The 15,675-nt window shown below is 46.1% G+C and overlaps 2 protein-coding genes across 2 annotated transcripts; both read left to right on the plus strand.

Annotated features, from left to right (window-relative positions):
* The first annotated feature begins 3,918 nt into the window (after positions 1–3,918).
* LOC124697958 lies at positions 3,919–9,823 on the plus strand. Its single transcript, XM_047230486.1, has 5 exons — positions 3,919–4,021; positions 5,607–5,662; positions 6,397–8,328; positions 8,569–8,818; positions 8,900–9,823. The coding sequence occupies exons 1-5, from the start codon at positions 3,919–3,921 to the stop codon at positions 9,550–9,552; spliced, it is 2,994 nt and encodes a 997-aa protein (XP_047086442.1). The 3' UTR covers positions 9,553–9,823.
* A 4,132-nt stretch (positions 9,824–13,955) lies between these two features.
* Positions 13,956–14,819, plus strand: LOC124695319 (dirigent protein 24-like). Its single transcript, XM_047228175.1, has one exon. It carries the CDS (start codon positions 13,956–13,958, stop codon positions 14,817–14,819), a length of 864 nt encoding a protein of 287 aa, XP_047084131.1.
* The last annotated feature ends 856 nt before the right edge of the window (positions 14,820–15,675 follow it).

The following is a 15,675-nucleotide window of genomic DNA, read 5'->3' on the forward strand; positions in this document are numbered from 1 at the left end:
GTATTTCAGTTGTTCTTTTTGGGTACAAGGACGGGATTCGCGACCCAATCGGTGTGAATAACTTCTATTACAAAACCTCGCTTCTAGTAACTTTGCTAGTTCCATTCCTATGGCGCGGCGCTTCTTGTCTCCAAAGCGTCGCATAGCTTGCTTCACTGGTTTAGCCCCCGGATTGATGTTGAGGTAGTGCTCGGCGAGTTCCCTAGGTACTCCGGACATGTCGAAGGTTGCCATGCGAAGATATCCATGTTAGCGCGGAGGAACTCGACGAGCGCGCTTTCCTATTTAGGGTCCATGTTTGCCCCGACCGAAACCTCGTTTGGAAGAGTCACCCGGAATAAGGTCATGCTTCTTAGTTTCTATCGCGGGCTTGAAGGAGGTTTTCTCGCTCGGAGATCTCGCTTCTTGGTGGTCCGCATCTCGGCCGGATCCACCGCGGCCCCGTAGCCTTTCAGCTCTTCTCCGGATATGACGTACTCGCGAAGGCGGCTTCGCCCAACTCGCACTCATGAGCCTTTTTGTAGTCTCCGGTTATGGTGATCATACCGTTGGGACCCGGCATCTTGAGCTTGTTGTAGATATAGCACGCCCTTGCGTGGAACTTGTGGTAGGTGGGCCTGCCGAAGATGACATGGTAGGAGCTTTTGAAGGGCACAACTTCGAACGTGATCTTCTCCTCGCGGAAATTATGAACATCGCCGAAGGCCACGGGAAGTGTGATGCTGCCGAGGGAGTTCGCCTTCTTACCCGGAACCACGCCGTGAAACTCGCTTGTGCCGTGCTTGAGCTGTTCCTTGGTGAGGTTCATCCGCTCCGCAGTCTCCAGTGTACATGATGTTCAAGCCGGCTCCGCCATCCATGAGGCACTTGGAGAAGTCATACCCGTCTATGCGGGGACTCACAACCAAGGCGTAATATTCTTTTGGCACAGAGGCGGGATGATCCGCCCGTCAAATGTGCACGGAACTTCCGACCACCTCGACATATCGCGGCACGCCCGAACCGTGGCGTTCGGGAACCGGGTAGCTGATTTTGCGGCGCGGATCGTGGGGGTTCCGAGGAAGGTGTGGTAAGCCCCCACGCTCTTCTTCTCGAAGGGGTTGGATTTTCCTCGCGGTTCCGGCTTTGGGATCCGGCGAGTTATCATCCTCGTCCATCGCCTCGAACTCGTCCTCCTCCTTGTCCTTGCTCTTGCCCTTGCCTCCTTTGCCGCGTGGGCGGTGTTTTCGGGCTCGCTTGTATCCTCGCCTCCGGGTCGTTCTTGAGGTCATTGACCCACTTGCGCTGCGGTTGGTGTGTGTGGACTTCCCTGTAGCCGGATCTAAGTGGGCCAGGCAAGGCATGTCTCTGTATTCTTCGTAGGTCTGCGGAGCGCGAGATCCGCCAGCGGTGACCTCGGAGGTATGCTGCTGACCCCTGCCGGCTCCGCCTCCACGGCCGCGTCCTCTTCCGCCTCCTGAGCCTCCGCGTTGGAACGCTATGGCGACCATGTCGGATCCGCCACCCTTCTGATCATCGGGGTTTTTGCGTTTATGGCCACTGTTGTTTCCGTTGTCGCGGTTCTTCTTTTGTTGGTGCAGGGGATTGCTCGTAGCTGCTATATCACCGCCTCGCGTCGTCATCGGCGGCAAGTGTGGTCACCGGCAATGGAGATCATCTCATCCAGAGTCGGCTTATTGGCGTTAGCCATACATGTGAGCTTATGCCTCGGCAGTCCTCCTCTCTGCAGTCCACCAATGAAGGCGTACATGGCGGTGGTGTGGTCGACGTTTTCGCACTCGTTTCTCGCATGCCAACCATCGTGTGAGGAAGTTCCTTGAGGTTTCTCCCTTCTTCCGGATACAAGCTTGTAGGTCGCTTGCCGTGGCGGTGTCTTTTGTAGGTGCCTCTCGAAGTGTTTCTCAAAAGCGGTCTTCGTGTCGAACCGACAAAAGATGGAGTTCTTCTCGAGGTCGCCGAGCCAAATCCGGGCTGGTCCTACAAGGTACAACTGGAGCATGCGGCGAGCGATATTAGGGGTTCCCCAGCGAAGGTTACCGCATTGTAGTAATCCTCAATCCAGGTATCCGGCCTTTCGGTGCCATCATAATGCTTCGATTTCCGGTAACTTGAGGGAGCTCCTGGGTTTTGGTTCCTCTCGAATCATCCTCGCCAAAGCACTTTGGACCAATGTAGTCCGTTTCGTACTCGTTGAGGCGGTCCCGCGCGTCGCGCGAGCCGTGACGTGGAGATTTTGAGCGAGAGCGAGATCTTCGGCCGCCGCCTCCGCCTCCACCTCCGCCACCACCGCTAGGTGGAGGCGAGGGAGACCCGCGAGGTGGTCGGTCCGCTTTCTTGCTTCCGGCTCGATTCTCCTCGCCCTCTCGGTGCCGACTCCGGCTCCTATGGCTGCCTTCGCCGTGGCGTTGGCCGCCTTGGTCGTGCCGGCGGGGCTCCGGGTTATGGCTTCGGCGAGGCTCGGGTCGCGACTACGGCGAGGTTCCGGGTCGCGCTCCTCATTCCGACTCCTCCCGGGCTCCGGCTCCCGAGGGATGTTCCGGTTCCGGCGCGGTTCCGGCGAGCGCTCCCTGTTTTCGTTTCTTGGCAGCACGTTGTCGCGGATAACGATTCCACCATGCCCCTGGGGCCCGGTGTTTCCGGCTGGACTACGGCGGCGAGGGGGTCGCGGGTAACCATTAGGCGGAGGAGAGGGGTTCCGTACTTCTCACGTCCGCAGTACATTGCATCCTTTCCCTTTCTTGGATCTGACGGTGGCGTCTTTGACGGTACGGGGATAGGATTTGGGTGTTCCCTGACTTTCCTTCTGCGTTCCGAGGATCCGGTGCGTGATTCATCATCAGGGTGGCGATTGACACGGGCGTCCTTCTGCGCGGTAGATACACATTGATCCGGATTGGATTCCAACCTGCATGTCGCTTACCTGATAGAAACCCTCGAGATGAAGGAGTTGGCGATGCGCCGAGATTGGTTTGTTTTGGGGTTGAACGTGAGTTGTTGTTTATTCCATAAACCCTAAGTACATATTTATAGTCCAGCGGACTTTCTAATGTGGGCGTGCACTAAACCGTGCACGAGTAAGATTCTATCTCTAAACTAAAATAGATCTAATACTTTACAGATACAAGGGCAATTAAACCCAACTTGGTATAAAAGGCCGATTCACATAATCCTCGACGTATATTTCTTTAAGCCCATCCTGATCGCGGCCCACCTCTGACTCGGTTAAATCTTGGTGATAACAGTAACACAAATGAAAACATCTAAGAATATTCGCAAATGCATTTAGTGGACTGCCGATGACTACAAATAAATTCTCCCAATTTCACTCCATCATGAAGTTCATCACCTCCAAACTAATATCAAGAAAATATTAAATTGCAATTTACTAACTAACTTGGGTGTACACACGAAAAAGAAGAAAAAAGGGGTTCACCCAATAAAACTAAATATATATCTCAAAAAAGGAAGATATATAGAATAACTAAGCCAGGGCATGTATATGTATAGCAAAATGGGAAGATATGCAAAATTCAATTTGGAGATAAAAGAATTTTCTTTTCGGAGATAGTGATAGATAAAGACGTGGGGTTGATGAGAGAGAGAGAGAGAAAAGTGAAAAGTGTGAGCTAGTAGAGCGGAAACCGCAAGATACAAACAAAAACCACTGCCCCGGAACAGGTCGTGGGCAGACACTCCAGCTAGCCAGCAACGGCGACGCGAAAACAAGAACAGGGAAGCCCGTTGCGTTCCCCCCCTCCCTCCCCCTCGCACGCCACCACTCCTCACGCGCACAGCGCAGCTGCGCAGATCGATTCCGCTCGTCCTCCTCCGCCGCTCCGTCGCCGCCCCTCGCGTCCGTGGAGTGGATGAGCGGCTGCCTCGCCGCTTCTGCTGGACCTAGGAGGGCCGCCGCCGGGCATGGCCAGCGTCGGGCGCAGCAGATCGAGGCGCAGGGGAGAGGGCGGCGAGTCGTTCGACCGGAACGGTGCTCGGTCTGCGGAGCCCGCCGTCGATCACCATGGTCCGTGCTCGCCTGCTCTAGTCCCTTTCGATTAATCATCCCGGTTTTTGTTTTCTTTTGGGTGGCGTAAATTTTGGATTTTTTTCAGAGACCATGTGATAGAGATCCCTTACTTGATTTTTTTTAGGAAATCCCTTATTTGCTCCTTGATAGTGAAGGTTTTGGGGTTTTTTCTTTGTTCTGTTGCTGTCGCGTTGGGAGATGGGGGATTGCTTTATTTCCTTCGTGCTTCCATCCGAAGCTTTGGGATTGCTTGCACATTTACCATCCTCAGATTTTTTTAGGGTTTTGCTAATATATCTGAATTAAATTTCCTATTCTACCACCACTTTTTTATAGGGATTTCAGTGATTAATCATACACTGAAAATGACGTTTTTTTTGGCTGTGCTAATTGTCTGAATTTATAATTAGAGTAGTAGATTCACATTAATTTTCTGTGTTCATAGATAGATATATTAACACCAGTGTGTACTTATTATATCTATCCATCCCTGTTGTTTTAAGCAAACGGACGGGGGCATAACTTTCCCATGTACTTTAGGTTTCATCAAAGCCTTTATTGGAGAGAGAAGATTCTTGTTTTGAATTTCAAATGATTATAGCGGACATGTCTTTTTCCCTCCGGTTCTTTAATTTGAAGTTACATTAAGGTTGCCGTGCAAGTTCTAGGACAAAAGCCAACCCCTAAACCAGACGTAGAAGAAATGCATCCAGTTTTGCAGTCTTCCGATGAACTCAGATTATTAGGTGGGTCGCGGGGAGCAGACAGAGACTGTACACCCTAGACTCTAGAGGCATGTAGAGGAAATGTGTGATGTTGTCAACTTGACACTTCCCACCAGATCACGCAAAGAAACCTCATTTGCCCGTAATTTTGCTGGAGATGTAACTAGAAGCATTAAATTATGGCCTCCTCTTGTGTCCCCATGTCAGTTGGGTGCCGTGAAGGTTCATGGCCAAGTGGGGCTTCTTATTCTAATCACCAGGAGAATCTTTGTTTGAATTTGTCCGTGTCTGTACAAGAGCCGTAACTTATTCTGTATCAGTTTCCCCATCCTCAGTGAATTGACCGTTGGTTATAAACAAAGTGCAAAGGTTGGTAAAAATTCAGCCTGCCATTCGGGAATCAAAGTACCATGCACAATCTTTTGTTCAATGCTTCCCATGATGGTGTTCTTCACCAGGTGGTTGTTGTGATTATGCATTTTCTTCAATTTAAAAAAATTAAATCGTGTGAATTTATTCAAAGAAATGGCACGATGGCGAACCTAACACACCTTGTATCAGCTCTTTCTGGTCTTCTCTTAAGACTGTTGTTCTACTTGATATTTGCATGTAATTATTGTGCTAGGTATATTTCCTTTCTACATGCCTGTTTAACAGGATCTAGCATAACAGTGAACTGGAGCTGAAGACTGCTCTCTATATGGCCTGCCTTTTTTTTTCTCCTTTTCCTCGCAGAAAAAATAGTTCGACATGAAGTTCCTTCTTCTTACCATGCTGTCATATTTTGCTTCTTCTGCCAATTTCATGTCGTGTATAACTATGCAAAATATTTACTGTTCCTTTCCTCTTTAAAACAGTGGCTGGGTCATTGAGGAAACAATCAAGTAACTCAAGGATACTCTCTCATACTCAGGTGAGTGATCTGAGTTTAGCTAAAGAGCTATATCACATGCTACATATGTTTGCAGTTGTAATTTAAGCTTTAATATTGTGCAGATTCCTCTTTCCAAATACTAACTATAACCCTCTGATATGAAACTAGGGAGCTTGAAATGCGTCAGCACATGTTGTTCTAATATAAACATTTGATACGTGTTTTGCAGTATCAAGTTTGCTTCACGAATATACAATTATTGAAAATAGCTAGCTACATCATTCTGCTGTAGTAGAGACGGGTGCTAAAGCTCCAAAGCCATTTGGCTTAACTTATGGATAGCGACACCTCCGCTATTCCATGTATGTTCACACGTGACAAAATAGTATGCACTTTGAAATCCAACTGTACTAGAAGACCAAAATACATCATTTATAACATCTCTATATGAGAAACTTTATCTTTCTCGGGGAAAAAGTGTTATACTTATCATTTTATGATCATTTCAACTTCTGTTATTCTATACTTGCCTATATTACTTATCTTGTTTGCACATTTCGCACCTTTTGTATTTTGATATTAAAACGTGATATGGAATAACTTGAGGTAGAACCATAGTTTTCTATAGTTCCTTCGGCCATATCACTGGGAAAAATGCGGTTTAACATCTTTGGAAATTGACTATACTTCAGTAGTTATCTTCTGCTGTCAATTCATTATGCCCTAGTTATTTGATTGCTTAACTAATATAGTGGGATGTCCTTTTTTTTCAGATTGATGAGGAAATCAGCAAAAGTAAACCAAGACAGGCCAGCTGTGTACCGATGAAAAAGCTAATAGACGAAGAGTTCTCGAAAGATGCCAATGCTAGGCATACGTCACCAGGCGCTGTCGGAAGACTAATGGGTCTTGATTCACTCCCTTCGGTTGGGACCCGTAGCCATCACAGACATAGCAAAAGTCGTGCACACAACACTTCAGCTTGTATTTCTCATGATAGATATCTCCCACAGAGGAGAAGGACTGATGAGATGCCAGAGGTCAAAGATGTTTTTGAGGTTATGGATGCGATGAGAGTAAGGGCGGCATACCGAGCTAAAAATGGAAATGCAACTTCCAGATTTGATGCAACTGAGAAGGCTAACCTAGATTTCATAAGACAAAAATTTATGGATGCAAAACGTCTTTCTACAGATGAATCCCTTCAGATGTCAGAAGAGTTGAATGAGACACTTGATGCATTGGTATCTAACAAGGATCTTCTTTTGGAATTTCTTGAAAAACAAGATCAGCGTTCTCCCTCTTCTAATGCAAACTGCATTACAATATTGAAGCCATCTAAAAGAAATCTATTTGTGGATACAGACAATATCTATTCACAAGATAATGACATTGAAAGCTTTTTCAACAAACACTCTACAAGGAAACCGCCTGCCAAGTTATCCAGTCAATCCCCCAAAGATGACTCAGGTTCACTGAGGCAGAAATTATCAAGTTCAAGTCATCAGGAAATAAGTGATAAACGAGCTTGTCCCACACGGATTGTTGTCCTGAAGCCAAGCCTCGATAAAGCTCGGGACATTGAAGGATCCTATGCCCTTTCACATGAAATCCCTCATTCTGATTACAGAAGGCACACATCATGTCAGGATGATGGCATGTGGAGTCCATACACTGAAGATTCCATTTGTCAAGTGTCCCTTGGCAATCCTGAGACAGTAGGTCATATAAAAAAGGGATCTAGAGAAATTGCAAGAGAGATTACAAAACAAATGAGAGCTGCTAGGGGTGATGGTAATAGGAAACATATTCTCCAACCAGATACCAGCACAGTTTTGTCAGATGAAAGCTCGTATTTTGTGTCATCTCGTACTAAGCTCAAGACTTCTGAGACAGTCCATAGGTCTTCTGAACTATGTGATAGTTGGGATTCTTCCAGCTTCAACTCTTCACCAGCACATTCAAATGAATCATCAGTCATCAAGGAAGCAAAGAAACATCTCTCTAGCAGATGGAAGATAGCCCATCAATTTCAGAATCAAGAACCTGAGAATAATGGCTTCAGCGTGCTTGGAGACATGTTTGCTCTGTCCGACCAGGAAAGTCCAAAGGGAGAATTGCAGAGAAATGGAATGCCAGGTTCGTGTAGCAATCCCCTCGGGATCAGCAGCAAGGATGGTTGGAGAGGTGTAGCTCCAAGTAGTTCAGCAAGGTCCAAATCTATTCTGTCATCTTCACACCAGAGTGTTCAAAAGTTGAGCAACCGAAAAAAAAGCAGTAGGAAAAATGAGTTTTCCATGCTTAAGGATGTTCTCAAAATAGGACCCCATGATTCTGAGAATGCATGCCATAGCAGACAAAAAAAATCGCTGGTTAGAGGTTCAGCTTTTCGCGGTGATGTAACTGAACAAGTGTCCCCAGATGACGAGGAAAGAATGATGATTGACCATGAAGTACATGTAAGTTCTCAGAAACCAACAGATGTTGTTGACATGCCAGATTCATCTGAACAAGCACTTGCTCATACCGTGGATCCTGGCCATGAGTTAGATGTAGTGTGCCATTTGGGTACCAGTTCTGCAGTTTTTGAACAGAACAAAGAACCACTTTCTCCTGCTAAACTGAATCAGCAAATGCACCGGCAGCCACCAACAGCATTAGATTTCCGCATTCGTGTCCCTGATGTTGACAATCTACAGACTCAGGTATACTACATGTATACTGCCTAATTTTAGCTTATTATGCATTTCTTTGCTTGGATCCTTAATAAATTTCTCTGGAGATGCATCAATTTGTACGATAGTTAAATACATATGTTCATCCCATTTATTTTTTCTCCCCTCTTCTCTCCCTCAAGAAAGTTTTAAAAGCTCTTTGGTAATTTTAAAAGCTCACTTGATCACCAATTGACATGTTTACCTACTTCTGGTTGTATTGTATTTCAGGCTGAGGGGATTGAAAACCATCTTGATGATGATTACTCAGCTCTCTTTAGTCCGCCAACAGGAACAGAATCTCCTGTGGGGATTGAGCACCATCATGATTCTGCCTCGTGGATTCACCCAACAGGATCAGACTCTCCGACGGGCTCCAGCAATGATGAACAGCCAAGTCCAGTGTCTGTTCTTGAATCTTCCTTGGATACTGAAGAAGTTTACTCCGGAGATTTTGAGAAAATTAGTGCAGATATTCAAGGCAAGTGGTTTACTTTTTCTTTGCCTACTCATCTCCTCTTTAATTCTCGGCTCCTAAGTTTGACTTTCTGTAATATCATAGGACTACGCATGCAACTTCAGCTTCTCAAAACGGAGACTACTGAGGATGCAGACGCCACCGATCATCTTATAGCAAGCGACGACGAGGATGCCTCAACAAATCAGCCACTTCCTGAAATGGAGATATCCCATGCTTTTATGGATGAAGAAGAGAGGGATTTCTCTTATGTGCTTGATATCCTCACCTTATTGGGCATTGATGCAGCTTACCAGGATGGGCAGCTTGACATGTACTGCTTTTCGGAACAACCTGCTGGCCCTGATTTATTCGAGATACTTGAAAACAAGTACAGTGGCCTCATTCTATGGCAACGGTCTGAGAGGATGCTCCTGTTTGATCTCACGAATGCCGTCATTGCAGAAGTAATGACCTCTCTGGTTCATCATGGGTCGAAGGGATTGTTCCGAAGGTTCTCGTCCAGATGGGATCAGGAGGGATTTGTTGAGTATGTGTGGCAGGGGGTGTTCCAGTTACGGCAAGAAATGGACTGTAATCAGGTCGACCCGCTGATGATGGACTTGGAGCAGCATGGTTCTGAAGATGGTGTCGATCTTGTCGGGAGGGAGATAGGGACAATGGTACTTGAGGGTCTGCTGGAGGAAACCATAGCAGAGTTTCTGGGGATGAGACGATCTGGTAGGTTTTGTGTCTAGAATGTAACAAGAAATTGTACCAATTGCCTTCTAGGGTATCGATGGGTCGGTGGTTCCTGAAAGGTGCCAAGCGCCTAGGAATTCTCCATGCCTAGTGAAAAACAGCAACAGGCAGGTTTGTAATGAATCATCATTACAAGTGAATTTTCGGTGGGATTTGTTGTAACTATTAGCTTTAATAACTGTGACCTAGTGTTTTTCCCTCCCAACTGGAGAGAACCAGTGGCTCTTTGATGCCGGAGTAATGGAGTATAGATGTGAATTTTTGGTATATCATAGCCTTGTTTGGTAGGTTTTGTCTCAGTGTTACATGCAAATATCAGTATGCTTTTGTTAGCTGTGACACAGTGCCAGCGGGGTTTTAGCGGTCAGCATGTGAAATATGCACACTAGTCATGAAATAGTGCAGAATCTTGCAGAGCAAAACTTGTGACTGGTCGTCATTTTTTTGGGCGCATTTCAAGCATTTGCCTGAACCTGTAAACACACTGCTGATTTGGTTGCATCTCGTCGGATCAATGCCTCGGGGACATGTGTCCTCTGACGCCCAACTATTGCTAGTTTCTCCTAAATTTGCCTGTAGCTGTAGTATGTATATGTGCAAGATCGCAGAAGATGTCCAGGCAAAAACTCCACCCGCGTGGTCAGGTTCGGATCGAGTAACAACTCCACCCTTGTGTCCCAGTCTGCAACTGCAACATTAGTTGATTTGATTTGCACACCCAAAAAACCTTGTATAAACTTATCAAACATTCACACCAGCAGCAGCAGTTACCTGTCATTACCAAGACAAGCAATCGAGCAATGGATCAAGCAATAGCAACTAACGATTATGTTGGGTCACATAGAGATGCAACACTTGCAACAAAAAAAAATTTACACAGTAATCCAAGATAAACCTGATAGGCCACGATGATTACCGCGTAATATTTCTCAATTTGGAAACTTGATGTAGCGCGTGAGGGCAGTGGAGTCTGATCCCACAAATAGCTCCAGTGGATCCACGAACTCCTTGATCTTGACCATCACACGTGTAAGGTTACTAAGGTATCCACATGTGCAAAGAGAAGCACCACGTAATATTTCTCAATTTGGAAATGAGATCAAAATGACAGCTAGGGTAGGGAATCTTTCCCATCCATCTCACTTATATATTGTTTCTGAACGGGCTCGGCTCTTGATACCAATTAGAACAATATTCCCAATGTCCACAGATCTAATTCATGTGGGCTCCTTTCTATAAGTGTGTAAGCCTATAGGTTCACGAGTTACGACCACAACATGACTAGAGTTACTCCTCCAGGTCGCGGCTCCGAGTCCAGGTCACTTCCATCAAGGCCTCAAGTCGATAACTGAATAGCGGATCCTGGCAGAACATGCCCGTTCCCAAGTAACGTGAAGTCATATGACAAACCTTTCTCCAATGTGACTTTCGTTCAAGTCCTTTTACTTCACGATATTCCTTGCCAAGATATAGTGGGAGTGATGTTTTGGCACATGGGAGCGTATGCTCCCTTTATTTTGAAATACATGTTAGATACATTTTAAAATGTCAAAAAAATTGAAACAAAAATTTCGCACGTACATCTTCATGTGCTACACGCTCACAAAGTCGTTTCATGAAAAATCGACATGTCATGTGGCGTGTGTAAAAAAGACAAAATTCGGTGCTGAAACAAAGACTTGTCACAAGATAATTTTTTTCTTTTTCTCTAAGACTACGAAAAATATCATTTTTTTCGTGAAACTTGACGAATACACATATATTATGGAGATGTACATGTAAATTTTTTTGTCAAAATATTTTAACACTTGGAAATATGTTTTTATGGTAGAGGGATCATACGCACCCGGGAGCCGAATTGAGTTTCTGGTAAGTTATTACCATCCCTTGAATAGATTAAGTTTCTTCTTGATCCGCGATCAGGGGTGGATCCAAGCACGGCTGAGTGGGGGCCTAGCTCCCAACTCAAAATTTCAAACCCCTTTGGTATTATTTTCTCATATTTTAAATAAAAAATTGTGAACTCTACAATTTTTACTAGGAATGGCCCCAGCCAATTGTTTAGAACACGATTGTAAATCTTTATGGGTCTATCCTATGTATGATATGTGATTCCATCTAACTAACTCCTAGTCGGCGCCGACTCAAACATGGCCATGCTTCCCACATGGAGAAAATTCTCGTTTTGGTTATCGACATCACGCAACTTGATTCTGAGCCGGCCCGACTCTATACCCTTATAAGTGCATTATTACGGAACAAAGTTTTGCGGAATCTAATTTGACCGATCCACCACTCGGATGATGCTATAACCTCATGTATAAGGATTTCATCGAGTGCGACATAAATGAGAATCTGCTCGTAGTGTTTCAATATGGATAAGTCCGACTTGCTTAACACATTAGCCGAGTTAGTGCATATCGGATTAACATCACGATGCCCATGGCCAGTGGAACCGGGCCATTAGGTGACTTGCACATTACTCTAGGTTATGTGTCCAACACAACCTTGACGATTAAAGACAATCTATTATGAACAATATGAATACATAGCTTCACAACCGAATCATGTACTCGATGGTACATATACATGTTCATATAAAGAGAGCCTAACTTTATGATTACATCTGAAAACATATCATCCATGCTTGCCTCTAGGGCATATACCCAACAATTTATTACCAAGCAGGGAGCTATTTTAAACTAGTGCAATGAACAAAAGTACCAAAAAATACAACTTGGGCTATGTGAGAATCTAGATTGGCGACGAGTAGTCCGAAGCCCACTCTCCTGAAAACCATATCTCCACCTCATGATGAGTACTGGCCAATTAGTCCATTGGTACCAACCATTATGGTTGCATCAAAATCTTTTTGTTTCGTTCAGCATGAGTAATTGATTCTTTGTGTAGAGATTTTCTAAGTAATAGTTTCATTTGTTTTGGGGACGGAAGTTGAACATCTCGCGTGGCTTCACAAATAGATTTGGCTCGAAGAGTCGCTCTAGAACCAGCTGAAACAAAATTTTGGATCTGTGGCTAAATTGATCTTAATAATTTCTATCAAACTTTTATACAGTTTTAACATGGATACTTTTTTATTTGTCATCGTTAACCACATAAAAAGTTGTCAAATGTTAGTTGTAGCATTATGAGTTAATATAGTTAATATATTCGTGATGCATATTGTTAAAAAAATACTTCATTATTCTAGATTTAAATTCTTGTAGCATAGATCTCTTCATCGACTAATTTTTCATAATCCCATAGTACTAAATAAAACTACATCAACAACAACTAATATGTAACGGAGAGAGTATATACATATTTATTGTAGAGATATAGTATTCATAATATTGTCTAACAAATATCTTAATAGAGGGTTGTTGTGTAGGATTAGGTAAGCATATTTGTAGAATCTAGAGTCTAAATTGTATGTTAGCATGATTATTTACCCTGTTTTTGTGGTTAAATATGTCTTGCAAGTTACACCGGATGACAGCGTGTATATGTTGTGCACTTGATATTCAAATAGCATCACTAACAGTAATCATCGACACATAAATGACTTAAATAGATTCTGCTTTCGCCTATATACGGTTCGATTGTTTGAGATGGTCGCCTGCAACTGCAATCCCCTCGATATGATCTTCTCTATACAAGCGCTGGTGCCGGTTCCGAAATAAAGATTCATGCACAAAATTAAGCATGGTTATGTAGTTGACATATATCTGGGTCTCTAGTACAAATTGTAGGACTTCCATCGGAGCGTCACTATCAACGTAACAAAGCTCGTTGTGGTTGATTAGATTGGTTTGCTACTACGCTATGTGTGGTACGCACTACTCGTCCGTTGCATGGGCTTGCTCCAACAAATTTAATCTTTTTACAAATATTAAATTGTCTCTTGGATATAATAATAGATAATAACAATATATGGTGGTTATTAGTACACACTAAAGTCCGTTGCATTATTGTGTCTATCCACCTACGCGAACACATGCTGATTTGCTTGAACAAAACTCGTCACTCCCATCGCCAACTCCTCGGAACGATGCATCGGTTTCCCTATGTCATCTGACTCATCCCAACAATTCCTCGTGTCGCCGGGAGGATAGATTCCGATAGTATCTTGTGCAACAACCCCGCAACACCAGAGCAACTCCACCTGTTTCCCGGTCTGCATGCACCTGCCACACATACAGCACTCCATTTGATCTGCACACCGAAAACCCCGTATAAATCTAGCGAACACACGCACTCACTGATGCACACCACCAGCAGGCAGCAGCAGTCGCCACTCGAAGAATTTACTTTGGAGCACGTAGCCTCTGAACTCTCTGAACACAGAGCCCCTGCTCTTCTCCGGTGTCCTCCGAAGTCCAAACACATACGTTTGAAGATGGTCAAGGTGGCGCTCTGTTTGATGGTCGCGCTCGCTGTCGCGAGCTGCGCATTCGCCGGCCGCGTCCTCGACGAGCATCCCGCGGCGACTCCTCCGGTGCAGGCTCCTCTGCCGGTGGATCCATTGCAGGTGCCGACCGAGCCGTCTGCTGACCCAGTGGTGGTGCCAGTGCCCGCGCCCGCGCCCGCGGCGGCATTACCTTTGCCATCCAACGCCGCTGGCGCTGCAGGGGTAGCTCCCACTGCGGCTGAAGGTGTAACGGCAAACGACGGTGTGTCTGCGGGTGACCACCCGCCGCTGACGTTCTTCATGCACGACATCCTCGGCGGCGGCACGTGGCCGTCGGCGGCGCTAATGGTGACTGGGATGGTGGCGAGCGCCGCCGACCTGGGCAACGGCAACAGCGTCCTTGGAAGTACATCCGTCAACCTCGTCGAGGACAACAGCAACAATAACATCCCCTCCGTCAACGCGGGCGACATGCCGACCGGTGCCGCGCCCCAAAACGCCCTCTTCGGCACAACCACCATCATCGACGAAGACCTCACCGAGAGTCACGAGCTCGGCGCCGCGGTCGTTGGCAGCGCGCAGGGGTTCCACGTCGCGGCCTCGAAGGACGGCGCCAGCAAGACGGTCGTCCTGACGGCCATGTTCGGCGGTGGCGAAGTGCACGGCGACACGCTCAGCTTCGTCGGGGTGCACCGGATGGCGGCGTCAGCGTCCCACGTCACCATCATCGGCGGCACCGGGAAGTACCAGAACGCCAAGGGCTTCGCCGCCATTCAGACGCTGCAAACCGACGATCAGCACACCACCGACGGTGGAAAAAACATGCTCCAGTTCAACGTTCACCTCTCCTGAGCAGAGCTGGTTGCTTCCTTAACTAATGTACTATTCCAGGTTATATGATGCTTTTCTGTCGCGTTCAACGTTTGTAATTTGAAGTATTTATCTGGAATGCCATATGTGTAATGTAACATAGACCGTTTGATCGTATCTCCAAATCCAAGTAAAGTTCAGTACTCCAACTATTCTCGTGGGAGAACTTTAAAGTGATCAAGCAGTTCATCAAAACATTGATCGCGATTGAGTTCATGGATACATCATACAGATGCAAAATCACCAGAAACGTAGAATAAAAAACCTAATCTAGCCTACCGCAACCCTAAATTTACCAAAATTTGGCCCCAAGATACCTCACCGGGGCTTGTGAGCAGGCGGCGAACGACGACCGACGGCGAGCTCCTCCCACTTGAGCTCAACGAGCTCCGTCTTCACGCGGCGAACGGCGTCCTTCCGCTGGAACTCCTCGTAGGCGCACATGCACCTGATGGATGGTCCAGCGCGTGTCCTCCTCCTCGTGCTGTCGCGCCTCAGCGGTCTCCTGCTCCTAGACGCAGTGGAGCTTCTTGACGGCTGATCTTGACCATTGGGGGTGCCGGCTCCTCTTCGGCCGCCGTGCCACAATCATCATCGGAGGGGGTGTGGGAGCAACGACAAAGGTGCAAGAAGATTGTTAAGCTTCATGCACTAGCCACTTGAACCAAAAGTCCGAACTGATGGAAAGGGCTAGGCAATCCACATATACATTTCACAACACCCCCACTCGTGTGTGACGGGAGAAGAGAAAGTCAACACGTGAAAGAAGAAGAGCACACCGAAACAGGGCATCAGCGGTGGCTAAAGAGGGGGGCAACATCAAGGCTTAAGGGCATCT

Source organism: Lolium rigidum, chromosome 3 (genome assembly GCF_022539505.1).
Source record: "Lolium rigidum isolate FL_2022 chromosome 3, APGP_CSIRO_Lrig_0.1, whole genome shotgun sequence".
Taxonomy (NCBI): domain Eukaryota; kingdom Viridiplantae; phylum Streptophyta; class Magnoliopsida; order Poales; family Poaceae; genus Lolium; species Lolium rigidum.

Excerpts from the sequence above, each read along its gene's own strand:
- LOC124697958 (XM_047230486.1), top strand. The coding sequence starts at position 3,919 with ATGGCCAGCGTCGGGCGCAGCAGATCGAGGCGCAGGGGAGAGGGCGGC. Across the intron at positions 8,329-8,568 it reads TTGACAATCTACAGACTCAG|GCTGAGGGGATTGAAAACCA; the intron begins GTATACTACATG and ends ATTGTATTTCAG. Across the intron at positions 8,819-8,899 it reads AATTAGTGCAGATATTCAAG|GACTACGCATGCAACTTCAG; the intron begins GCAAGTGGTTTA and ends GTAATATCATAG.
- LOC124695319 (XM_047228175.1), top strand. The coding sequence starts at position 13,956 with ATGGTCAAGGTGGCGCTCTGTTTGATGGTCGCGCTCGCTGTCGCGAGC.